Here is a 27,944-nt window from a genome sequence, read left to right on the forward strand (position 1 = left end):
CTGAATGTCTGTCTTATATTTCTTCTGTTTCATTTTTATATAAATTCCCAGCAATATATTTATTCCAGTCCATTCTAGGAAACATGAATAATGAAAAAAAAATACAGTTTGCTGAGTGTAACTGAAACTATCAAAAGATATACTTTTCTTAATTCTCGTTTTCTAGGGACAAGAAATTTGACAGTGGTGTGTGTGTGTATACGTGCATGTGTGTGCATGCGTGCGCATGCTAGATTTATGCTTTTTACTATCCCAGTGAATTTAATGCCCAATTTTGATTTGGCCTCTGCCAGATCATCATTTTCATATTCTCGATATAGATTTGCTCCATGTAGGTTATTCAGGTCTCCCACAGCTCCAAGTCATGACCAGATTATTTATGCCCGATACAGCCACAGAACTTCAGCATGCTCCACTCTGGGTTATGGTTCTCAGGCTTTTTTCCCTGGTGATTGCTCCAGGCTAAATAGTCTGTGAGCTGAGGAGTAAAGAGAAATGGGAGGACATGAAATGTAAGTGCTGGCATTCAAAACTTACGATTTTTTAGTTTTTCTGTTGTAATGTAGAACTTAAAGCTTTTTATTTTTTCAAAAATATATTTAGACTATTAGCTTTTAGTTAGCTCAATAATATGCATAGATACTAAGGTGCATAACAGAAAATAGATTTCTTCATCCCTGACTCAAATTCCTATGGTACAGAAATTATATTTCTACAYACTTACTGTAATAGTAAACTTCTTACTGCCTGAATATCAGGCCTGTATCAGAGACAGAACACATGCAGAAGTTAATAAATTCAAACAGAATTAGCATAATATTTGATAACTCCAATTTTCTAGTGTTTTGTTTCCCTAGGAATAGCAATAATGTGGAAAGATCTGCTGTAATTATAAACCTTTAACTTTTGATTTGTTAACAATTATGTCTTAATGTGCTATTTTAAAAGAATGATGGCTATTTTTTACCTCTCTGGAATTTTAACTGAAATTGTTTCCATACTTTCCTTAGAACACTAGAGTTAAAATTGACATTTTCTAACTTTTATAAAGGTGTCATAGTCATTTTCAGGTTAAAATACCAAGTACAATGCTGTTTCTTACATTGTTTACTTTGTACAAAAAGCATGCAAATTAACAGATTTCGGGCTGGAAAGTCTTCCCAAAGAGCACGGTTTGGAATAATGAATAGAAATGTGAGGTAACAGAATCCTCAGGCCACTCTCTCTTTTTAACACTTTCTTTGACTTTGTAACTCTTGTTTGCTTTCACTCTGCTTGCTAAATTCTGAGTACAGTATTCATTTCATGATTGAGTTCACCCAAAAATTGTCTGGAGTAAAATATCTAAAAAGTAAATTCYACTTAAAAGATCAAGCACAAAAACAAGCACAAAAACAATGTGAACCGGGCATGTGATCTTTAATCTTCAGTGAGTATTATCTACAGGATCTAAAGTTCAAGTGTCATTATTTCTGACAATAAACCATTGAAACCATAAGCACCAGAAACAGAGAAAGGAATACAGCCTCTGATCTTCTATTCAGTTATACTAGTAAATCTAAAGATGAAAGGCAAAATCTTGAGCAAAATCAAGTTTTCCTAAGTAAAAATACCATTTAAACATCTTTTAAATATTATAATGTATGATTACTAGGCTCATCACATAGCTCACCTTTCTGATGTGATAACATAAATATCTTTTTAAAATGTATTATTGGAAAATTTTAGCCTTTAAAATATATCAAAGGAAAGCAACTCAAACTATTGCAAAAGAACTTTTCTCTTTTTACCTGTGAAAGATGCTATCACAAGAATGTTCTCTGGACTTCAGCTTACATAGGTGAGATTGTAACAATGAGCAGAAGTTTGCAGGATCAGACCTTCATTTCATCCTTTTGGTACTTTGTTGACGCATATACTTCATGTTAGGTGAGCTGAAGGACACGRAACAAGCAAAGTTATCCTTTTTTATATGGTTGTAGATAAAGCAGATGAGAACATGTTTTATCATACTTTTCTTCAAAATTGAATTGGGTGTTTCTTTCTCCTGGAGAAACTAATAAAAGCCAATTGTACTTTTCACTGGTATTACCAAATGCAAACTATATATCTGAGACACACTTAAAATTTTTAGCAGGGATGTGGGGAAGGCATGTCAATGTGATGGAATACTCTGCTTGTCCATGCTTAGTACAACTTTTATTTTATTTTAGTGATACCTCCATCGGATGCTGTGTATACTGATTGGATTATGTTGCACCTTAATAACTACAGTGTTCTTACAACCCATAGGCAAAAAACACATGAATATTCAGTGCATACTTTCCRTATCATTCAGAAATCACGTGAAAGAATGGCTAGGACACTCTTTGGATAGATTCATTTGCAAAAACAAGGATAGCAATGGATCTGCAAAGTGTCTGCTTACGCTAAAGGTCTTTGAGCTATTTCTGGTGCATTATAACCTCCAAAATCTCTCCTGTATTGCTTCAAATTTGATGCTTGCTCTTCATGAACAGAGGAAAGACAAACCTGACTTTTTCTGTGCATGGTGAAACAGAATTATCAGATTCTACTCACAGGGTTGAATCAGAGTGGCAGAGTGTTAGAGGGCATTTTTAATTTTCTTTTTTTGTTTAGCTTGCTGCCACTCATTATTTTTCTGCTTACTGCAAAATAGCCAAACATCCTTCAATCCCTGCCTCCTTTCAAAAGTGTCRGTAATATGAAAGAGTTGTTCACATACAAACCAACAATTTGGACATCTCATAACTTGGTCAAATCAGCATTCTCCCCACCTCTGCTGCAGTAGATCTGTGTGCAGCAACTGAAGAATAATTTTGTGTTTAACAAGACTAAGAATCATTGCACAAAAGGAATGTTTTTCCTCCAAAATCCTTACTTGCTTCTCTGTTCCTAATATTCATAATGTGAGGCTGAAAGGTAAGCTTGTGTAACTCATGTTTTTTGGTTGATACAAAGTATTTGTGTCTTCTTTCTGATAAAGGACAAGGAAATGACAGGAAGTTCCAAATTATGACTCTTTGGAGGATAGACTGAAAGGCGACAGGAAGTCCTCTGATGGAGGCTTTCGTGGGTACACACTCACGAGGAGGAAGCCTCTGCTTATTAGCAGTGTCACTTTCTGTGACACTTAATGCTTTTATCCTTAAGTCTGCACTCAGTTTACGACGATATCTTTGCTCAGCGTTAAGTTTTCTAAACAATTCAGTTATTCAGATTATTCTGAAAGATTAGTAGAGAGGTTGAAGCCCCCAAGATCACCAAACAAGAAAACACAACATATTTACATCACTCCCAACACAGAGCCTTGTGCAGCTAGTAGGTGTACTGTGAAGTATTTTACCTTTTTCTCTTAAAAATGAATCTGTAAAGTGGGATTTTTTTTTATTTTCTTAAGAAGAAATGAGGTTAGAACAGTCTTAAAATTGTCATAGGTCATTTCCTGGGGAATTAATCGGTGACTTACGTTAATGGCTCTTTGCTTTTCCTCCAGCCATCACCTTTTCCAAGAGTTTATTAAAGCTCCAAGAAAGGATGGACATTCAGACATTATTATGTGCTGATGGCAAGTCTGTTACTATTGTCAAGGCTATTGTTTATTTTGTGTTTTTTCCCTCTTTCTTTTGTTCATAAACGACATATGATGTTTCATTTTTCTCTTCTGATATCTTGATGTTACAGAGCATTAATGATAGCCTGGGGAGATTRTTGGGTCGTGTAGAGGCTATTCACAGCAAGAAGATACCAGCTTTGCAAAGTGCTACACCAGCGGAGGCGGCGAAGATAGAGGAGAAGCTGACTCAGCTTAATTTCCAATGGGAGAAAGTTAACAAGATGTACAAAGACCGACAGGCGTAAGTAACTTTTAAATTTTTTTATTTCTGATGGCACTTATTAGTGTTTTGCTTACTGTTCGTGATTGTTTCCTCGTCTCCTTGTGGAAATACTTTTTGCAGTCCCAAACCATACTTTCTTTTAACTAAGCCCTTGAATGTAGATAGAGAATTGTCATTTAGTTTGTGAGCATTTTTGTAAAATTGAAAATATTTTGACTGTAAGTTGCATTGTACCCAAAACCTGGCATGGTATTGCATACATATTCCTATATTGTTAAAAATGACAAACCTTTACCCTGAGATAGTGTTAGTCACTCATTCTTTTACACCTGCACACAGCACTATTGATTTAAAAATCTGAACCTGTGATGGCTGCATGCAGAGAAAATCCCCAGTAATAGTAGAGGCTCCAGGACTGGTTCCAGGAGCAGTTCTCACTTCACGTCTAAGGCAGAGCCAGAATTCGTAGTAACTCTAACTCCAGAGTGATCTTTTGTAAGTCTCCTTTGTGTGTTAGACATTATAAGGTAAGATAAGACAATAAAGAAATATGAAAAGGCATCAAAAGCATAACAAATACAGCAGTGATCTCTTACAATAGAATATGGTGTTTTTGTTGACTATATATTATCATTTTTCTCTTAGTGTATTATTTGTATTATGTGTAATTTTTGAATGGTGTTATGATGCCAAAAGTAGCCAAACCTATTTTAATGATTCAAGCATGGCTCGTGTTAGTAGCATAATAGAGATTAGCAATCCAGTAATTTATTTATCCCCTAAAGATATCTGATGTTTAGAACTTTTATCATCCTGCAAAAAATGTCTGGGTTTATATACTAGACTTACTCTTTTAATTTTTTAAGTAAATGATATGTCAGATGGTAATGGCAGTGGTACAGAAATTTAGGGGATATACTACGTTTTTTCTGTGGTATATGTAATTAAGAGTTATTAAATAAGTCCAAGCAATTATTGTTTCGTATACTAAGAGATATGAACCTAAACATGAAAACAGAAGCCAGAAGRAAAAAATATTTCCTATGGGCCTAGGCTGTACTAGGCTGTACACCTTTTGTCCTGCAGTCCAAGTCTAGGTAAATTCTGTATGTTCTTTGTTTAAAAAGAGTGGACCACAGCTGGCATTTTGCAGATTTATAGACATATTCTTTTTGCAGTCAGCCAGTCACCAGCTTTGATTTCCATTTGCTGGAGAGAGGAAGAGTAAAAGAAAAAAAAAGTAGGATTCTAGTAAAAAATATTCAGTAATCCCCGTGTCACCTCTGTTTTCCCTCAGCCTCTAAAGTGTAAAAAGACAGATTAAAATTCTGGGAAGGTTTCAAGATTCTCCATGCACACATTACTGTTGGTTTCTTTTAATACTAAGCCGGACCTGGGTTGCAGTAAGCAACATTCTTCTGTTTGTCGTGATGCCATGTACAAACACRGACAATGAGTTGGAAATAGAGACTGGAGCAGGATAGCACACAGAGATCATAACAAATGGAGATTTTTGATGTTGTGCATTTCCCAGAGTTTAGCCTTGCCTAAATGCTTATCTATTGGTATAGTAAACTTTTAGTATTTTCCCTATAAGCATTTTTTCCCACTGATTCATAGTAAGGAGAAAGTTCTTACTGTAAGCTGAAGACTGGACTGAGTTATCCCATATGTARACTGTAGTGATGTTTAGCCAGCACCACAAAGTATTCCGGCGTGAAATGAATTCATGTTTGCTGGGTATTTTGAGGTCACCAGATAAAGGCACTAGAGAAGGAAAAAGTATGATTATTTTCCCGCTCGAGTTTGCCGGGGGAAGTCATCCTCTTTTAGCATGATTGACAGGTGATGATAAGCTTCACTGCTCTCTGGAATCGCACAACTTTCTCTTTAATATTTTGCTTGTGGTGTGCGCTCTACTGTGCCAGTGTTTCAGCGGTTTCTTCTGAGCTTGGAGATAGTCCCCAAAGTTTCTTGAGCTTTGCGACGTGCGTTTGCAACTGCACAGGAACRCTGGGAGGAGATGAAGGACGGCAACCTGGCCTTTAGCATTTTCCTTCTGGCAGAAAGCGTCAGTGTAAGTCTGCTCTTGAGACGTGGATGGAGCAGTGTTTATGATGGTGACGTTTTAGGGCAGTTTTGGAAATATTGTTGGAGCACTTTCTTCCTTTTGCTTTCCGGGGACCATGTCTAAATGACAGCATGTATTACACATTTTAAAGGTTACAGAAACAAACACTGCTGTTATTTGTTCGTTTCCAACTGTCAGTTTTAAGCAGTCAAAGGGTTGTAATAAAAATGGACGTTATTATTTAAGTAAATGCAAAGTCAAACATCGCTATGACAGATGGAAGAACAAAATTTTTCTTACTCTTATAGTTCCTAGTAGGGAACTTGTTCTAAACCTCATAAAAAAGAACAGAAACATTTCTGTTGAATTCCTACTTTATTTTAGAAATAAAGTTGCTGTGATTCAAATGTCAATCTAGTAATATCTGAAGTTTCAATGAGTTGACACAGTAATATACAGCTGCGGACATTATTTTGTCAGTTTGCAGCGTAACGATGTAAATGAGGAAAACTCTCACAAAATCTGCTCTTAAAATATTTTTAATATAGTTTTGTCCTACAGAAAATGTCTTCTGACTAACTTTCAGTAGAATAACTTTACTGTACAGACTACATTAACAGTTGTTGGTGGCGTGGGGGTTCACTCAACTGTTATTTCAATGCTTGTAGGAATCTGACACCCAACAGATTTATACAAAAAGATTTAAGTGACAGCATTTTGTGTTTCCTAGAAAGTTCTTGTTTGAGAGATGAAGCTGGGCAATCTAACAGACTGGAAAATTGTTTACTGTGACCTGTTAGACAGCTACTCAAGTATTTGACTTTCTCTTAATCCAAACATCAAGTTTTGGTTTTGTGGGGTTTTTTTGTTGTTGTTGTTGTAGTAGCTTTCTCATAGCTTTCTAAGAAACTTACTGAATAGGAGGGGAATAAAATGAAAAAAGAAATCTTTCTCAAAATATGAAATATYGCACAAATCTCATCAGCTCCTCACTGAACAGTTATACAGAATCACTTTAAAAAATCCACTCTGCCAATCAAAAAAACAGATAGTCAGGAAAATAAATTAGAGGAGTTAAAACAGCTGCTCTTGATGAAACATGGGTAAAGAGTATGTCCCCTTCCAAAGTTTAGCTGGGAATATGCTGCTGTTAGAACCAAAAGGAGAAATACAGTAAGATTCGTATTGTTGTATTCAACACATTTGTCAATTGTTCTTATTTAAAAAAATATACTTTTTTTGCTTAAAAAACTATATATTTGAGTATGTGGTGTTTGCTAGGGAGGCTTAATGGGTGGATCAAGAGAAAAACATTTTTATGGAGCTTTGTTTTCTTTAGTTTTGGTTTAGGAAAAATTTGTATATATTTTCTTACCYTGCAAAGAAATTAACGCAACTATGGTGAAAACAAATCTGTTAAATGTTTCCTAACTGGACAGGCAGCTCAAGATCTAAGATAGCCTTAACTTGCCAGCTTGCTTTAAATTTGTAAGTGGTGATTTAAATTTGTTAATGTCTTACCATGCTGCAATCTAGCACTTCTTTTTCTTTGAGAACATATGTTTTCTCTTTTCCTCAATTTTTTACTCTGAAGAAGGACTAAGGCACTTTTCAGTGTTTCAGCTGAACACAATAGATAGTTCGTCATATGCTTCAATTAAAGGCATAAGCAGAAACGAAAACTAATTTTGGAAATGCATRTGTTACTTGGAAGTAATAGATACCACATGCAAACAGGTGAAAAAATTCTAAGAACAATTCTGGCTACATTACCATTACAGCTATGACTTAACCTTCAGTGTACTGAAGACCTGTCCTAAATTAGCTATTCATTAGGGTCAAGTGRAAGGGAAAGACAGATTTGTATCCTGCCACCAAAAGCTTCAGAAGTTTATATTAAAGCACAGRTRGTTTSTTTTGGCAGGGAGAAAGGGAAGGAGTGAGTAGCTGATTATGCTTTTTGCATTATTTTTATTTACCTTCTCTAGAGAACATACCTGACTTTAATGCAAAAAAATAACTCTGTCTTCTGTGGATATTAATCCAATTCTTCTCATTCAGCAGCTCCTTCAGAAATAAGTAATTCATTGTAAATATCTTTAAGATGTTCACAGTTTAGCTGCCTACTGCGTTAGTGTATTCTGGAATTTTTTTGCCCTTTGTGTGAAGTAGGTTTCCTGGAACTCCTCAATTGTATCTAGATTCTTTGCAGTTAATTTTATAGTGAGTTGTTTTTTGGAAGAAATCAAGATATAATATATTTGCAGTTGGTTTTACAGCAGAGCACAGGCCAGTTTCAGAGAAATTCATTRTGATCAGAACTACTCTAATAGCTTCACAAATCCAATTCTTCTACAGTATTTGAAAATCTTTTCATCCCACATTGTCACTTTAGCATGTTTCCTGTATTTGCATAACAATTCACACTGTACTTACTATAACAGGCAATATTTAACTGAAAAAGATGTAAGAAAAAATACTGTGAGAATCCAACTGTACTGTTTCAGTTGTGTTAGGCACCTGAGAAGAATGCAAACGTTTACTTTTTTTCACAAACTCAAGTGACTAGTCTTCAACAGACTGTGTATTAAAAAAAAAAAAAAAAAAAAAAAGGCTAGATTTAGCCTTCTTCAATAGCCTGGTTCTTTAATAGCAGATTAGGGGGAGTTTCCAGGTACAAATTACTTCAGAACATAAGTGGTTGTGTTTCCTACAGATATAAGAGGTCATACCATATAATCAAGCTGAACTTGATTCTTTGTTTTTAGCTTTCCYGAATGTAAACCAAACCCTAGGAAAGAGCAGGAGCAGTATGCTTTGTCTTCTGTGAGCTTAACAGTAATTTATGGTGTAACTTATAACTTCTGCCCTCAAGATGGTAAATTTCTACATTATCTTTCTCAATAGTCTCATTAAGATAYACAATCTGAATTTTGTAAGGCAGGTGTATGTTACAATAACAATAATAATAACTATTCAGATATCATATCTTATGATTTTTCCTGTACCAGAGCTGGAAATTAACAATAGCCTCCCTTCTTTACAGTAGCCTTSGCTACTGTTTATTCATATTAATAATGAAAATTTATGTAGTGACACCAAGACCAAGTACTATAGATCTTCAGTAAAAGCACAGAATATTTTTAAAAATTGAAATATTACTTATTCTAGCACGGTAAAGAAAATATCTGAAGAAAATAATAGATTTTAAAATGACTACTTCTATAACTATTTGTCATATCTTCCAGCTTTACACTCATGGAAGACCTTATTTCTCTAGTAGCAGGGTATTTATGCCTCAGGTGTTTTTCTGTGAACAACTGCACCTAGTCTTGARAAGTATTTCTTTCTAACAGTGCCAAGGTCATTGGATCAATAAAGTGTAATAAACTTTTCCAAAACAAAACATCAATTTTAAATTATTCTATAGGAGTTGCAAATCACAGATCTCTCTTCTTAATTTTCAGACTACAAATTTTAGTCTTTTTTTATATCTTATTAAAGAATTATCTTCCAAGGCATACATTATAGATTAGATATGATTAATCTGAAAACTAATAAAAATGAAATGCTGTGAGAGAGTGTGGGAAAGCTGATACCAGATATCTTTATAAAGTGTTTCTTATTAATTCTGGAAAAAATGAAAAAAAAAWTATATGCCAATCTAAGTTATGTCAAATATAGTCTAGTAACTTTGGAATACTGACAAGGAAAAGATCATCAATCCAGAATAACCACACCAAGGCAGACCAGAGGGTTTATAAACATGACCAATGACYAATAATTTTTACAATTACAGGAATAAACCACAAGGAACTAGATATTCATATAAAGAGTCTTATATCAAGCCTGATTTTCATTTCTGGACAAGAGTTCTCCCACTTGGTTATTAGTTACAATAATGGTTATTAGTTACAATAACTCCCAGTTATTAGTGGATAGACTTAAATTAGCTTCTAATGCTTGTAAGAGCTTGATAAACCATAGTGAAAATACTTATTATACATAAGAGTCCTTTAATTAGCAGAAAAGTAACTATTTTGTTGTCACATTTCCRACACTGCATTGCAGCATTTATTGTAATCCTTTACTGATATATCCTGTTGACCTGAGGAGTTTTTTAATGCCTGAAATCAAGATACTGGGAAAAAAGAAACATAAAGGGCATTTATTTTTGAATTTTAAGTAACTTGTGTGTGTCCTATATAGTTGTAGGACCACTCACCAGTAAGCCTTGGGGACTTTCCCATGTGTCTAGAAATCAGATCCAGTCTCTGTGCTCTGTTTGTTAAGATGAARAAGTTGAAACATCTGGATACAGCACAGATAACACATTCACGGTAAATCTCTATCTTTAGAACATGGGACATAATCTTAGAATGATAACAGCGACAAAAAGTTGACCAATGCAAAGCAAGACGGTATTAAAATAYTAAGGAAATTCACTTGCTTAAGTGAAGGTGTCTAGAAACATTTATAYACCTGAAGATATCCTATGTAAGGCTCTTTTTACTCAAAAAGGGTACAACTATCTCATTGGTCCTATGCCAGCCTCGCATGGATTTCTCACTAAAATAGYACTATATCACTATGTTTATGCACCTGAATTCTCCCCCCCGAGTGTCCATGACACAACCAGGCAATCTTGCTATCCAACTATCCAAATTGATAATAAAAAATAAAAGTSACATTTAGAAGAAAATGGTATTGTAGCCTCGACTGCAGGACATAGTTTAAAGAACATAAAAATGGAATTACCAACGTTGCTACCTTCCTTGTTCATTAGACATCCTTGGAGGGTTGTTTAGATCATGTTCCTCCTCCAAAGTTCTCATGTTTGGATTCCCACAGATTCCATCTGTGTCATCAGTAATACTCTGCAGACGTCAAGTCATTGAGGGTATAAATCATCTAACTGCTCTTCAGCTGTCCAAGTGTTAGCTGTGTATTTTACAGTAGTTGTATATTTTTCTTCTCAATTAAATACCTTCAGACAGCAGTTAATTCACAGGTAACTGTTATTCTGTATAGTGTGATTATTCAAGGAGGCTGGATGATAAGCTTAGGCACATTACTTGTGGACAGCTATGATTAGGAGAGATTAATCCCAGCCTAAGCTGTTTCATGAAACAGTATAATATCATTTACATGCAAACACATTGCCATACCTCTTTTTCACTAAGACCAGTTTCATCCTTGCCTTAACTCTGGCAAAGCAAATGACAAGCATGAATGCTAACTGGCACTATTTTCACCCAACTGGTGCAAGGGAGATAGCGACTTGCATTTTGAGGAAAAGACAAAAATAATGGTTCCTCCCTCATCGAAGAGTGTCTGCTCACAGATTTCTGATGAGGTTTCAAGTCTTGTGTTGTTATTAGACTTAGTAAAAACTAGAACAGATTATTTCATCTTTAATGAGGGAAGAAAATTTCATTTCAAGTGCAAATTCAAAATATTTCCATACCTTAATTATATGCAGCGTGGACTACTGTAATCCATTTTGACTTTCACATTAATTCAGATGGTTCGTCTAGGTTTTGGGAAGAGTGGCATGGAGACAGCTTGTGATACTTGTTCCTCACAGCCAGCATGAGTATTAATGTTTTTCCACACCATTCTTACTATATAAAAGTGCCTTACATGGCAATTGTCATAGAATCTAATTCTTACAGCAGAAAGCACACCATTTCCTTTGCCCCCATAATACTACACCATCAAATTAACATCTGAGTATGTTTCACTGATTCCTTAAAAAGACAGTRTTCATGGTCAGGTATAATACAATGTATAAATGCTATTATTATAGGAAATCTAGGTATGGCTTTCTGCCAGTATTTATAATGTGAAGATACCATAAGCTTATGGGAATATTTTGTTGTCTACATTATAACCAGAGAGATTTAATTTTCAACAGAAGCTGGAAAACAATTCCTCCTTATGTATACCATTAAAATGCCTATTTTTGTAGGGCAATATATATAAAGWCCATTTTCTAAATGGAATAGCTACAGGTAAAATTTAAAATTATTTGTTAAAGCTTAAATACAAAATATGCGGCAGAACAAGAAATAAAGCTACAGCTTTTGGGTAGAGAAATGCGTAGGTTAAATCACTGTCATACAAGGATGATTAGCACTTAACATAGGCAATTTTTGATATGGAAATTGAAAGAGTTTGTAGAGTAGAATGAAGTGTAAATAACTAATTCAGAATTTCTTTTATTAAGCAGGTCTGAATGTCTTATCTGAAATCACATGGATTTGTGCTGACTGTGAAAGTGTTTCAGCTGAAAAAGAATCTYGAATGCTTTTAAGTCACCAACCAGCAAACCTGGCAATTAGCATAAGTTAGCATAACTTTACTGTGAAATGCTCAGTGACAGAAATGCATCACGCTAATATAAAAAATGATTGTAGTAACTTTTTTCTGCTGTATAAACTAAAACAAAGAATTTTACTGGGAAATATTACAGCTTAGTCATGAATATGTGGGCTGGGGAACTGAAGAAATATCTATGAAGGCAGATATGGACAGAAATAAATTGCCCCTGAGCTGTCTGCATATGAACCATTTTGGGCCTTCAAGTCAGGTGTCAGAGATAATGTGACGCTCTAGTCGGTGCCATAAGCTTAAGGACCCAGCTGAAATGTGGGTTATACTTGCTTGAGAGGTGCTGCAATGCCAGCAAAGCTCCGTAATTTCACAGCTGGACCTGAGTTATGTCCAGCCATCTCAAAACACTGGCAGAGCTCATTCAAGCTTAGCTACATCGATCTACATTGACATAGCCTAGGAGAGCTGCAGTATCTCCTCAGGCCTGATGCCTTATTTACTATGACTTTTATTGCTTTCTGTAAGCGTTGACAATGAAGGCATTTTTCCACTGTTGGTACTGAATCATCAGGTTGTGATATGTGAGCATTTTTTAGCTGAATATTTGGTCAACTGTGCATAGAATGAGGGGTGATGCTGCAGAAATTGCTTTTAGGTCCAATGCAACAGACATACTGAGATGAGCTCCTTTCCAGCATTTCCTTGATGCTTCTAAGGGCATTGCTGTGCTCAGTTTGCCCCAGTGTGGGGTAAAGTTCTTCTTGGGAGAGAGATTTTTTGACAGTAGAAGGAGCCTAGTCTTCTAACATCTATAGCAAAGGTCAGATGTTATAACTTTCTCTTTTATATGGTTTTCATTCCTGCAATTTCTCAGCTATTAGTGATCTGGCTGTCATCTAATAAATATTATTCTCTCTTTCTTCCTCCAAGAGAGCTTGTGCACATTTTTTGTTTTGTTAAATATTTTTTATATATATCCTTGTGTGTCTAAGAGTCAAAGGACTTGCACATTATGTTTGGAGTAGAAAGCAGCAAATTTGGTGGTAGTTACAGACTTTTACAGTAATAGTTTAGAGATTTAGAAAGTTCTGTGGCTTAGAAAGTTTGTCTTCTGCCCCGATGAGCTCAGGTAATTCAGTAGAGTTGATGAGTTGTCAAATTTCCTTTTCTTGAACAGCAAGATAGCTTTTGAGGTGTTTTTTGGCAAAATCTGCTCACTGCTTCTGGTTTGATCTAGAAAATTATGGGAGTCCAATGTAGAATTCTGGGTTGGACTTCAGTTCTGGATTTTTTAACAAATTATTACTATGTGTGACATAAAGTTGTTGGCAAATAATTCTGATTTATTCACCCAGAATTTAATAAACGTAGATATATTCCATATCTCATGGCACCTTTCCATTTTCTGTGAAGAGGAAGAGATAGTCTTACTTCTGGAAGATGAGGATATTGAAGAGGAAAACAGTATATTCCTTAATTACTACAATTATTTCTGTTTGAATATTCCATTTCACTTTCTATGATCTCTCCAAGTAGAAGTTGTACTGCAGAAAACAGAGCTTTCCGTTGATAAGATTTTTCATACCAGGATCTCAGCACACTTTTTGTTATTCTTAGCCTCGAGTTCTTAGTAAAGTGTGTGTTGACAGCCCCTGGAAAAACTGTGCCTGCACTGACTCTTATAATACTAGGTGCCGTACACATTTTGAGGATAGTCTCTGTTCTAAAATATTTTTAATCCGTACACTTGAGATTAATTTTGCCTTGTATTTACTTATCTGGGAACCACAGGCATTGTTTTACTTAACAAAGAAAATAAATTCCCTTCTAAAACTGAAGCAGAGCATTCCAGAAATTTTCTGTAAAAGTAAGCAAAATACCTATTTTCTATTTTTTGTTATTTTGGGAGAATTATGCCATTGACCCATTAAAAGTAGCTCATTCTATACTGTACTATATACTATGCTGCACTATATAGCTTCCTGGAATATATCATTCTCTTTTAAATTAGACTTCAATTTTAAATATTTCATCTAATCTGTAATTATCTTAAGTGTCCAGTTCCTTTCTAGTCAAAGRGGGATTAATTCATAGCATGCAGCTGAAAACACTCTTTCAAAAGTTACACTASTTAAGATGAAATAAGACTGACAGTAATATTGCTGTTCTCCTTTATCATTATGCATGATATCACTTGGGAAAATTGGATTTAGTAATAACTTCATTAAGACCTTCAGGCAGTTCTTTTTGTATTAGAGCCATGTGAGGATAATAGTATAAGATTGTATAGCCCTAGTTTTGAGCTGATGATCTGATTTATTCTTTCTGTCCACAAGTATTTTATGACAACAGCAGAATTTAAAATGCTACAATGCCAACATTTAAAAACAATAACAAAAATTGTAAACAGGATCAGCACTTGGTTGACCGGGTTGCTCGGGGCTTTTACTGATCAGGTCTTGGAAACCTCCAAGGGCAGAGACTGCACAACCTCTCAGGAGTGTATTCCACTGTTTCACTGTCCTCATGAAAAAATTAAAAAATCCTTTTATCTAGTCTGAACATCTCATGCTTCAACTTAYAGCTGTTGTCTCATCCTTCTACTGTGTACCCCTGTGAAGACCCTGACTACATCATTTTGATGACCTCCTTTTTGGTGTTGAAAGTCCACTGCTGGGTTCCCTGAAGCTGTCTGTTTGCCCAGTTACTCTCCGCCTCTCCTCACAGGACAAGTGCTCCAGCCCCTTTAGTGACCCTCCCCTGAATATGCTCCACTTTGCTGGTGTCTTGTATTGGGGACCCAAACTGGATGCAGTATTSTAGATGTGGCCTAATGAGTGAAGAGGGGTAATTGTTTCCCTTGATCTGCGGGTTGCGCTGCCATTAATGCACCACAGGATGCTGGTGGCCTTCTTTGCTGCCAGGACAYRCTACTGGCACCCATCCAGCTTGCAGCCCACCAGGTCCTTTTCCACAGAGCTGCTCCGCTGCCAGTCAGTGCCCAGCCTATATAATTGCAAGGGGTTCTTCCTTCCCAGGTGCAGGGCCCCATAGGTTGTTGAATTTCATGAGGTTCCTGTTGGYCCAGTCTTCCAGTCTGTCTGTGTCTCTATGAATAGCTTCTTTATGCTTGAGCATATGGACTTTTTCGACCCCCAATACCTGCAAACTCCACCGCCTCTTCCAGTCACTGATGAGTGTGTTAAGCAGGACAGGCCCCAGGATGAACCCCTGTGGCTCTGTGCTTGTTAACGACCTCCAAATAGAGCACAACCTATTTAATTACAACCTTCCGATCCTGACAATCCAATCAATCTTTTACTCATCTAGTCGTCTGCCTATATAAACCATAACATCCCAACTKGGAAAGAAAACTCCTGTGAGAAGTAGTGTTGAAAGGCTTGCTACAGTCAAGGCAAATGATATCCAGGGCTCTGCATTGTCCATGAAACACATCATTTTATCATAGAAGATCATCAGATTGGTCGGGCACGATTTGTCCATGATAAATCCATGCTGACCATTCCCAGTGACCACCTTCTTCCCTTGCCTTAAAAATGTATTCCAAGAGGACTTGCTCCACAGGCCTGAAATGAAGCAGGCTGGCCTGTAGTTACCAGGATCATGTTTTTGGCCTTTTTTTGAACATGGGTGTGACGTTTGCCATTCTCCAGTCCTCAAGTCTCCTTGCTGGGCTCCATGACTGTTCACAGATGATTGCAAGTGGCCTTACTGTGTCAACAGTCTGCTCTCTTAGCATCCTTGGGTGCAGCCTGTCTGCTGCCAGGACTTCCTGAGGGTTAGTAATTCCTAATTTGACCATCATCCACAGCTGATATTACTTCTCCTCCTTGAACCCTGCCTTTAATCCTGAGAGACATTACAGGTAGTTATTCTTTCTTCATAGGCCCAGTATCTTTTTCAAAATTTGGGGACTTTTGTTTTTATGGAACTCTTTGACTTTTTCCAAATTTTCAAAATTTTCTACAAGAAATTTTCAGAACGTTTAGCTATTCTCTATGTTTCTCCTTGAAAACTTAGTGAAAAACATTGATTAAAATATTTAGGGTTTGCACCACTCATTTTCTTTAAAAAACAATTATGCAGAGCTAGATGTCTTTTGAAAGTTAAACATTTTCTAATACAGAGCAAACCAGGCTATGTGTGCGTGCACATAGCTGTACATACTCTGATGTCATACAAATGTGTTCTTAACCTTCTGTCTTCTCAGTAATTCATTTTCCTTGGGACATCTTCTGGTAGCTAACTGCCATTTAGAAAATGAACAGTAGCAAAACCAGCAGTCACAAGAAATGTTCCTTTATTCACAAAAAGTAGGTTTTTTTTTTTTTTGAGAACTGGATTGCACGTGGGTCTGGATGCACAGTGTTTTGGATGTAGTACTTTTTGGATGTTAGTACTCCAGCAGAATTAGAATCTTGTCATTTTAGGCTGTCACATGCTTCTTGCTTTCCAATATCTTGTGTAATTTTTTTTCAAATCCTATGTAGTTTTATTTGCTGCTGGTTGCTATATAATTCACAAAATTTCTGAATTATATTATTTATCATTTTTCAGTTTGAGATATTTATAAGTACTCAAGAGATAAGATACCTCATTTCATATTTTACAAGTATTAAAAGAATAAATATTAAAAATATAAAGGAAAAATAAAAACTGGAAGCTATTTCTAATATTATATTCCTGTGAAGTATTATAGTTTTTCTGAGCTTTATTTTTTAGCTCTTTTAAAGTTTTTAGTTTTGTGAATAAATRCATAAAACTTGAAAATGATATGGGTATATATCGGTATATATAATCTTACTTCATCCATCAAGAATTTTTCAGTGTTTGTCACAGTAAGAGAGGAGGGTTTTTCTTTATCTACTCAGAGTTATTCTTTAACAATAAGTCGGTCTGCCTGCTAGTTTGACTTCTTGTATATGCGTAAAGAGACCATTAATAATCTCACTGCTATTCAGTTCACTCCTCCTTGTGGAAACATTAAGCAATTGCTATTCTACAATTTTCAAATGCTAGTGCTGAAAACACTGTACCTRAAAAGCAGTATAAACTCATCTATTGATTCACATTTCTCACTGTGATAAATATGTGCTTAMGTACCAAATCGAGGACCCCAAATAGCCTACCTCTTTGGTATCTTTGACTGTCATACTCATGGAAAAAACCACAAACTCATTTGACATGGTAAGCATGCATCCAGTGAGAATTTTTTTGTAAAGAGATCAAGACATAGGTGTACCTCTGTTAGAACGGCTAAAGGCTCCTTCACTCATCAGTAAGATTTCCTGAAGTCTCTGTGAAGAGCTTTCTTGATATAGACCTCTAGAATACGTTAACAACCAGAAGACAGGTTTTTTTGGTTTGTTTTTTGGTTTTGTTTCTTGTGGTCAAGATACCTGGCCATCTTATCTAACAAAGAAAAGCCTCAAGTTTCTTGAATTTCTAAATATTTATAAAATGCTTCAAAAGAGCAAATGTCTGTTTCAGAATAACTGAGTGGAAATGCATCTATATTTTAGTACAGTCAGAACTGAATAATAACTATCATTTTACTTACACTGTTTGAAACATGCTAGGTATTTATCAGCAGTTCTAGTTAATAATATTCTAAAAGTAATGCTGTTTCCTTCATCACTGTTTAACAAAAGGCCCCTTCTACCATTGTTATTAGTTATTATTGTAAACTGGACTGTAATTTTGTCCTTGAATTTTCTTTGCGAAATATATTTGTATTGTTTGTACAGTTACAAATTGAATCCTTTGCACACGTATCTGTGTGTGCACGAGTGTGTATGAAACTGCTTTCAGTTACTCAGTTTTAGAAGTTTTATCATCTCGGACTGAGTGGCATACTTGGAGCCATTTCGTGGATGAAAGGTAAATAAACTGTTCGTCTTTATAAAGCTCAGGGTCCATATTGTGTGGACAGATGCAGCACTTTATTCAGCAGAAGGGAAATATGGTGGTTTCAGGGTAAAGCATACATATGCACAATGTCAGGGTACCATAAAGCTTACTTCTCTGGGTCCTTTTCCAAGCTTAGCCTTGGATATGAGGCTTACAAGCTTACTTTTTGAAAAAGCATTTATATGGGCTGTGAAGTGATTTGATAATATGAAACTGATGAGAAAGCTGGTGATATGAGAGAATACACTAAAGAAAAAAATAAGTAGTCTATCAATAGTTGTATGTTTCGTCTGCTAGYGTAGTTACTGAAAAGCAAACATAAGGATATATGTAGCTGAAGAAAGTCCTTAATATTCTTTGAACAGCCAAAAAGTCAACAGTTGATGAGATTTATTCCCAAAAGTAGAAGAAAACGTCGACTTTTCTGCTCTCAAAGAAAGAAAAAACTTATCCTCGTATTCTGAATACTTATTTAGAGTAAACCAGCATATTTTATAGATTCAGAGGACTGGTCTTTTTTTATTCAGAAGTTATTAATCAGTTGTAGTTACAGATTTTATCTGTTATGTCAGAATTGTACGCCAAAATCTAGATGCTTTTAAAGTATTCAGTATGACAAAATCCTAGCCCTGATTTTAAAAGTATGTCTGAAAATAGGATGCTGACAAAAATAGTAAATCGCAGTTTCCAGAGTCATCATTGCATCCTGAAAGAGTAAAAAGTCCGAACCCATTAACTCAGGAGATTAATACTTTCAGGATGTCAGTTGGGAAAAAAAATACTTAACTGTTTAATTATTAATCATTTTGCTGGAACACCAATTAACATGCTTCAGTGTTTAAAATAGGCTTTAAATATATACACAAGTATGCATATWATTATAGCAGGTAAAATACAGTAATTGCCGTTTCTTCCTGCACAGTACTAATAAGTAATGAAAATCAGAATCATTTGTAGGTTTTGCCAAATAATGGACTTTTCTAAAAGCCATCAAGACTGAAAAGAATTGCTAAAGATTTGGGGATTTCGAGGCCAAACTCTGTCTTCCTCTAAAGTTATGCCCTGTTATTACTTCCCAAGTGATACGCATTCTGCAGTTCAAATGTTGAGCCTTGGCATTGCGTAGCCGCTCAAGACGCAGCGCCCTCTCCCAGCTCATAAACTGCCCTCCTGACTATTGCCCTCTGACAAAGCCTTCGGTAGTGTTTTCCACTTGTGTAAGAGATGTGACTGGTTTCTGATAAGGTGCAAAGAGCTCATAAAAAATAGTGAAAGTTGTCTTATATATTAAATAGTTAATTCCACATATGCCCTATTAGGCTCTTATTGAGCATCCATCCCGAGTCTTGGTTAAATACTCTCACAACATCCTACAAAATAGGCAAGAATTATATTATTCTCATTTTATAAGTAAGAAGGGAAGGGTTGTGAAGTTCAAAGATCTGTTCAAGGCCACACGCAAATATTCTGGTTTGCCGAGAATCGAACCATTTCTCCCTGGTACGGACTTTATAAGCACAGGGTCAGAGATATTGTGAGGACCRGTGCTAGGAATGCTTGGAAATGAGTTTTCTTTTTAAGGAGTTATTGACAGAGCATAATACGTAATGCGGATTATTTCCTGCGTTAGGGAAAACTGCTGTCTTCAGCGATAGGTTTTTCCTTTTTGCATTTTTCTGCATGCTGTAACTGAGAAGCAGCAGTCTGCAAGGCAGGAGGAGGCAGAGCACCGGGGCGCGCTGTAGGAAAGCTTCCCGGACCGGGTAAAACGCTGAAAGACCATCGTGGAAACCCCACCAGGGGGCAGTTTTGCAGTGGAAGTGCTCTCAGTGGCGCGCAGAACAAACTGAACCGAAAATTTGCGTTTCTGGTTTCCAGCGTGCTTTGTCTTTCTGTCAGAATACAAGATCTCCTCTGACTACACCGAAACAGGGATAGAGCCAGTGCTGGGGAATTGCTGTGTTGTTCTTTTCCTCTCAGATTCGTGGGCCTTGACCCGCTACGGAAGAAGTACGAAGGACACCTGCTGTTACAGGAATCTTCTCCTCCTGATTCTTTAAGGCACTTCCTTCCTTCATGCAGTATTTCTATTTTCCCTCTGATTTCTGCRTAGAAATTGAAGAATTAAGAGTCTACATTTAGATTTTTATATCATGGAACAAAGAATTCCTACTTTTTCTAAACTGTTGAAAGACTAGCTAGCATCTTATGATAAATATTTTTAGAAACAATTATTCTAATATAATCAAGCAAGAAAATGAAGTTAGAAAACCTAGAGCTCCCATATAGATACTCCAAATTCAAACACTTTTAATTATGATTCCTTCATTTTTTCCATTCCACTTCAAATAAMTGCATGCTTTTTCTGTGCTTACAGTATTTGACAGCGTGGCATATGAGTGAACAAACAAAAGGCACAGAAATAGTAAAATAATGTTGTATTTTCATATTGTCAGAGTGATTAACGACAAGCACTGTCATCTGCCAGGAAAGCAAAGTGGCAAGTGTCTCTGCATTTCTGAACTGATGCTCTTGAGTAGCTGGTGCAGGAGGGTGCAAGTCCAGAAATAAATTCATCTTAAAAGTGAGAAAGTCTTTTTCCCTGCAGTGCACTGAACAGACCAGCAATTCTCTTCACCGTCTTTAAAACCTCTGATGCAGTAATAATCCCCATTAAACTGCGTTTCTTCTCCTTCTTCCCCGTCTTGAGACACAGTCATTTGGTCTGTTCCCCCCGCCCCATCTTCGTGCCTGTTATGTACTGCTGTCACCTGCTGTGATCTGCCACATCCTGTAGCAGGTAGAAGCCTGCCCGGGCCATACTGCACGCAGGGGTCATCCTGCCAGCAGCCTTCGACTACGGACTAGAAGAACTTTGAGCACAAGGGGCCACTCAGCTCCTTTCATATACCTTGAAGCARGAGTTTGCAAACAGAGTTGAATTCTCTCGCATGAGAATAAATGAGATTCTGTTTTCTTCCAGACAAGAACAACTTGTCAAATGTCAGAATTTACTGTGAAAGGGAATTTTCCAGTTCAGGAACACAGTAATGTTGCTATCATTTTTCCCAGGATTTCCTGGCTAACAGTCTCCTGTATTAGAATGCCAAAAAACAAAACTCCCTACATTGGTGGCAGGGCAAACCCTAATGGCAAAGGATGAAGTTGTAGAGGGGAGCATAGACTAGGAATGAAGAAATTTTCTACTTTCTTTCCTGGAAGCCTGACAACCCATCTTGTAAGTTCTCTCCCAAGTGGGAGGCTAATGAGCCAAGAACAGGAATTGCCACGTAGCCAGGCAAGGTCCCTTGATTTCTTTGAAATTTGTGACACAGCTATTACACGCCATAGATGCAAATTCTTTGTCTTGTTTCCTAACACAAAGGAACTTTCAAAGTTCTGCCAGATGCAGGATGGACTTCCAGCAAAGGTAGGATCCTCTCTTGTTCTTTACTAAGATTTTTCATTCAAACAAAAAATAAAGTATTTCTGAAGTATAACAAGAGTATATAGTTGGCATCTTTTTGCTTTTTTACTCCTTATTCAGCCTTCAAACAAAAATGGGATAGAAGGGAATTGGTGCTGTTTTCAAGCATCTCCTTTTCAAAAACTATAAAACTTTCAAGAAATACACGTGCATCAAGTACATCTCTTTCCTAGAGTAATCTTGTACTGTAACAACATCAGCAGGAAGTCTCAGTAACACATACTGTTCATCATGATGTTTTGGCATCAGTTCTCCTGGAAAGACAGTCAGATTTGTAAACAATACCTAAGCTGTTGAGTAGTTTTTCTGTGTTTCTCTGTAACAGTGGGAAGGCAATTGCTCATACTACAATTTAAGAGGAAGAGATCTATATTCCAGGGCAAAAAAATTCAAGGGCTTTATAACCACTTGACTTCCATGATTCTAATGCTAATTCTTCTTTTTCTGACACCACTGTAAGTCAGAAGCATAATAATCACAATCACCATATCCATTCCCCTTGCCAACTGAGATTACCTCAGTAACAGGTTAGTGTTTACTCTCCAGTCTAGTCATCTGTTTCCAAAAGAGCGAAAGCAAGGAACAGACTAGCATAACAGAGAAAAGTGTAGCACGTAACAGTGAGAATAGCTACTAGAAATTCTGAAACAGTAATGTAGAACAGTCTTGCCACCATCTGAGCATCGTATATCATGCTAGGCTAGACCAGGAGTGATGCTTCAATATTTACAATAATTTGAGACACCTGAATGAACTGCCCTTGATCTCTCCCTCTTCTTAAATGGAAGAGAGAGGTGGGTGTGAAGCTGAGCATGGGATCCTTGATTCACTTTGCCCTTCCTTCTAGCATAATGGGTGACTATGAGAGAATGCTGAACAGCCTGGCCACTTTTTCCAAGATACTGCTGGAGATTGAGGGTGTATATATTTTTTTGTGAAGGTTATCACATAGCTGACTCCTGAGATGTGGCTGCTTCTGCAATCTTTAATATGTTTTGTCTATGAGTAGTATAGGAGATCATCTTGGAAAAAAAAATAGTTCTCTAATACCTTGCTGGAATATCTCATTATCTGAGATGGTTGTATTGCATAAACTTGCTACTTTGGACAAAATGCATGCAATGATGATTCTGTATTTTACTTTCAAATTGTCTGGTATTAAATCGGAAGTTAAAAGAGAAGTTTAAAAAAAAGTAGCTTTCCCTACACTAAAATTTTCTCTCATTTTTATTTGAAACTTCAAAACACTATTATTTCACACAAGATAGCAAGGCATATCTCACACAAGATAGCAAGACATCTAATCTCATTTTCTTTTTTTTCTTTTCTTTTTTCTTTCTTTTTTTTTTTTTGACACTGTTCATTCATTTTTATTACCTGTGTAAATCCTGGGATGCAATCAGGTTTCCTCACCAATTAGGCTAAATGACAGCAGGCTGTTTGCTTGCTCTTGTGAAGAATGCCAAGCTGATAAGATACAACAAATTCCTTACCTATTTACAGAGAAGGAACAGCAGTAGCTAACAGGGTATTTTTGTTACACTTCTCTTTGACCCAATGTAATGTGAAGAATAAGTAGACATTGTGCCAAACTGTGATTAGCATTCAGTTATTTTGAGCATTTATTATTTCTAAAACTGCCTCTCAGTATCCTTTTTGTTGCTCTCAGCAACGTTTATAAGGGAGACAGGAGACTAGGTGTATAAATTAGTCTATTCAGCTAGCGGCTAAATTTGAGCCCAAGGCTGATGATTGCTTAGCCTAGTCTTACATTTCTGAAAGAAGAGAAAGACAAAGTGCAACTTTGTATTCCATAACTGGTAGAATAAGGTAAGAATAAATCCCAGAATAAAGATTTATTATCAGTTTTTAGACTCCTGAAATCAGAGCTGAGAAGCAGCAATTAGGGTGACCTATCTCAGCTCACCATTGATGCTGAGGACCTCTTCATTCTCTAGACCACAAWTCTATTGGCCTCTTGCTTCCTCTTTCTGAAATTGTCAGTACCACAAATTGTTTCTGATTTTTAGCTTCAAGGACTCACGTAAATGGGATTGGCTAACACCATATTTTTCTCTGGAGCGTCTCACGTTCAGTGGAGTTTACAAGTACAGTAACAGTGATCAGAGCTGACCTGTTCTTACTTTTGTGAGGTTGACTAGCTTTGTAGATACAGGCTTACAGTGTATTTGTATACATAGGATAGTTACTTATGGTATTAACAGAATACCTCTATTTACAGAAAATCCTGATTGCAAAAGCCAAACTAAACCTGGATATAATCAAGAAACTCTCTTCCCTTTCTAAAATTAGTTTGTATTTATACAATATTGGTGTAAGTTAGAAGAAGCTCTGTGTCAGGGAGCAGCAAAGCAGGGCTGCTGTGCAAGGGAGGACAAGCCTGGAGCTGAGGGAGACTCCWGCACAGGCTGTGCCCTCACTCTGGAAGTTCATTCTAGAGATAGCACCAACAACAGGACTGGAGGCAAGCTACAGTGTACATACAAGAGGTTTTCCAGGAGACAAGCTGCTTACAGCGTAAGTCCAAGGGTCCATGCAGAAGACAAGGCTGGAGACAGGCACACCYGTGCCATAGTTTGGGCAGGGACTGACAGCCCCGGGTAGAGCTGAAATGGGGCTTCTGGGCCATGGGCGGGTTGAGGCGGAGGTTGTGGCCTTGATGAGGCTGAGCAGGGACAGAGAGGCTGGTTGGGGCACTTGGTGTCCTGCCATTCTCTGAGTTTCAATGATTTCAGCTCACCTGTAGTCTTGGGAACTTTGTTTTACCTTTTGCCTGMGAGTGTTTGAAATAAGATGACTGTTGATGTTTGTGCTGTTTCTCCCTATGCCTGTTGACTAATGAAGAGGGAAGGAAGAAGCCTACCTGCATCTTGAAACATTAAAGGGATCAAGAGCATTACTGGACAAGTGCATTTCAAAAGCTGTAGTAGATTTGGTCTAGTTTTTAGGGCTTTCCCAAATCTTTTTATGTTAACCAGTAACATAACCCCGATGTCGCTGTCTGCCTGACTTGTACCAGAAAGATGCAGTATGGCTAGTGCTCCGAGGAGCTATTGCAGATGGGCTGTTTCTGTTTGACTAATGAAGGTGGAGGACTGTGCAGCATATGTCCACTCTGGACTGGACCCAGTACCCAGGGACCTCAGCCTCAACAGTGGCGAACAGATTTAATTTGGCTCTCCGTCTGTGCAAATCTTTACAGTTAGTTTTTTTGCTAGTGCAGTTTCACTCAGAAAGGGCAGGTGGCTAATCCAGAGTGATACACAAATTCTGTGTAGGAGTGAGAAACTGTCCAGGTCTCTGAATTTCCATACTGTGCTTTGACTGCATCACTGGTTTTACCACTTAGTGGTAAAAAATACAAGACATCTTGGCTACAATGGTGCAATAATCCTCAGATTTAAACACTTTCTCTAGTCAGCATTTTTGTAGTTGAGTTATGGTTTGAAATGCAAAGTGAGCACTGAAGTCACCAGTATATATTTTAATAAGCAGGACTGTATATTCAGTATTYGACATAAATCATCAAATCCAGGCAGACTGTTTACCTGCCATACAAAGGCTGAATAATTTCAGTAAAGCCTTTGTGCGTGTGTGTGTGTGTGTCTGCCTGTGTAAAAATGTGTGTGTGTATTTACTTTACACATGCGTATATACACACATGCACTCTCTCTCTCTCTCTCTCTCACACACACACAAACACACACACACACACACACACAAACATCCCTAATATATTCTGTAGGAACAGGTGTTCTATTAAGCTGCTATTTGAAAAAATTATAACAAAAGAAAATATTCAGTGTTACATAGGAGATGTTAAGGAGATTTTAATTGTGAAAATAAAGAATCAAATCCTTAGGATTAAATATGATTTTAGGGATTCTCATTTTAATATTCTGTTAATATTGTAAGTAATATAAGTGAGGTGTTATGTATGGTATCTACCAATAGGTAGCTTCTTCTGTCGTGTAGTTTTCTACTGAGACATACTTATAGTAAGTAGGATAAATTAATTACAGAACCATGTAATACAAGGATGTAATTCCTYCTAGTAAAACCCCCTGAGGTGGGGTAGTGTCCAAAACTAAGAAACATTGTTTTATTCTTCTACAGCTTGTTTTATTGAACCTTTTCCTAGCTAGCACAGAAAGCAGAATTCCTTCTACCTTTTACTTCCCTCCCTCATTTGTGCATGTGTGTGTGTGCTTGTGTAGGTTTATCTACCAATGACCTGCACCATCTCTTCCTGGCTAATTTCAAGCGAGTTAAACATCTACTCTGTTTTTTTAAGTAGCTATATATGTTCCATAACTTTGGAATTTTAAACACTATTTTCTTAAAATCTCAACTTGCTTATTTGACCTCCTATTATTAAAGTAACAATAAAAGTATTGAGGAACAGTTGCTTTAAGCAAAGGTAAGGCAAATCTGGGAGTGACYGTAGTATTTTTATCTTCTTTTACTTAGCATGTTATGTATAGTCAGCAATTTTTTCTTCTGCAGTTATGCAACACTTTCATAACAATTTCTGTCCATTCTGTGTAGATGCATTACTGTTCTTCCACAGAATCCCCATTAACATCAATGTGGTTTCTTGCTGATGCTGGAATATGCTTATGGCAGTCACTAYATTTACCTGGAATGGAACCAGAAATAATCAGGGCCCTCAGAACTAAAAATACAGCTTACCAGAGCTTGAGCAAAAAGAGCTGTCCATCCCTAGTTAAAAAATTTAATGCATTTTTTTTCCATAGCAATTTGGGAGAGATTACGTGAACAGGAGAAAGCTATATTGATCCCCAGGAATTGGCAGGAGCTAGGGAACCTGTTGTTTTTGTTGTTTGTTTTAACTGCTTTATGGATTTCTTTTTGGAAAAATCAAGCTGTCTTGTAAATGGAGGAGCACATCCCCCCCATTCTGAAAGGGGAAGCTGCTGTAGCTTGCAGAGATATTCTCATGTCAGGATTGTATCCTCAAGGGAGTACAGCCTTGTGTTTCCTAGTTACAGCAGAAAGGGGAATAAAGTGTCTGTGGAAAACCAATTGCAGGAGTTTCCACTTCAGTTAGTTGGTTACTCTAGCAAGCAAGGAGGGCTTTTTGAGACTTTCTTTAGCTCTGTAGGCGAAGCAGGGGAGAGTCTCAAAATGTCTTAGTGAAAATCTATTTCAGTGTTGTTTTCTACAGATAATCACAAAATCATAGAATGGTTGAGGTTGGAAGGGACCTCTGGAGATCATCTAGTCCAGCCCCCCCCTGCTYGAGCAGGGTCATCTAGAGCATGTTGCACAGGATCATGTCCAGGCGGGTTTTGAAYGTCTCCGGAGAAGGAGACTCCACAATCTCTCTGGGCAACCTGTTCCAAGTGAAAAAGGCTGTACCATAGACCTGCATTTCTGCAAACTCTAAGCAAAATATGATAGTTTAAGTTCCTGGTGGTTTTGCCCAAGCACTTTTGGTGGCATGGGTCCCGTCAGGACAGGGGCAGACCAATGCCCATAGCGCACAGCGAGCGGTTCAGCCCGTGACACGGCAGCATTGCCCTCACAACCACTGCGAGGTCAGCAGCAGTCACAACCGCGCTGCCAGAGGGGTTGTGATGTGGCGCTGTCCACCGGGAGATGCTGCCAGTTCACCCTGGCTGCYGCTAAGCTGCCAGCCCCTCTTAGCCTCCTCTATCTGCCCAGTGAACCTGAAGAGCTTGAGAGATATTGTGTTGCTGGGCTGGAAATCCCCAGATCCCAAATGCCAGCAGCAGGGTAACGTGCGGTGTGATTAATAACAGTAGAGAAATTGGTGCCTCCGTAGTCCCTCCTGTAAATCCGTACTTTTTAATCGTATCTTATTGCTCTAAAATATACATATATATATGTTTAACAAAACAGTGAACGTTGGTGCAGTCCAAGCTTTCTAGTTGTTGTGTCTTGAGGACAAGTCCAGACCTTCTTGGAAGACTTATTTACAAATTTCAAGCTCTTTGGTTTCTTGGGTAAATTGCACGATCTGCATTTTAAAGGCAAGGCACACGGAACAAATAATCAGCCACAGTGGGCAATAAAGCTCAGGAAYATTTCGGTACATGGTGTACACCCAAAAAAAGCATTTGGCCTGTTGCCTTCTGCCACAGTTGGCCCTGGAGGCTACAGCTTTTTTTTGTGTCATAAAACAAAGCTGAAAACCCTGCCTAAGAAAAATGTGCAGAATCCAACACAAGAATTTTTAATGTTATGGGACACA

At 37.2% G+C, this 27,944-nt stretch overlaps 1 protein-coding gene across 9 annotated transcripts in view; it reads left to right on the forward strand.

Annotated features, from left to right (window-relative positions):
- DMD (dystrophin) overlaps positions 1-27,944 on the forward strand; it is a 1,137,868-nt gene that overhangs the window by 463,968 nt on the left and 645,956 nt on the right. For all 9 annotated transcript variants that reach the window (XM_085319436.1, XM_085319439.1, XM_085319437.1 and 6 more), the window contains one exon: positions 3,706-3,878. In XM_085319436.1, coding sequence (XP_085175562.1) covers positions 3,706-3,878 — 173 coding nt within the window. The remainder of the gene's footprint in view (positions 1-3,705; positions 3,879-27,944) is intronic.

This window comes from Rhea americana, unplaced genomic scaffold (assembly GCF_003343005.1).
Source record: "Rhea americana isolate MKP2758 unplaced genomic scaffold, rheAme1 scaffold_59, whole genome shotgun sequence".
In the NCBI taxonomy this organism is placed as follows: Eukaryota; Metazoa; Chordata; class Aves; order Rheiformes; family Rheidae; genus Rhea; species Rhea americana.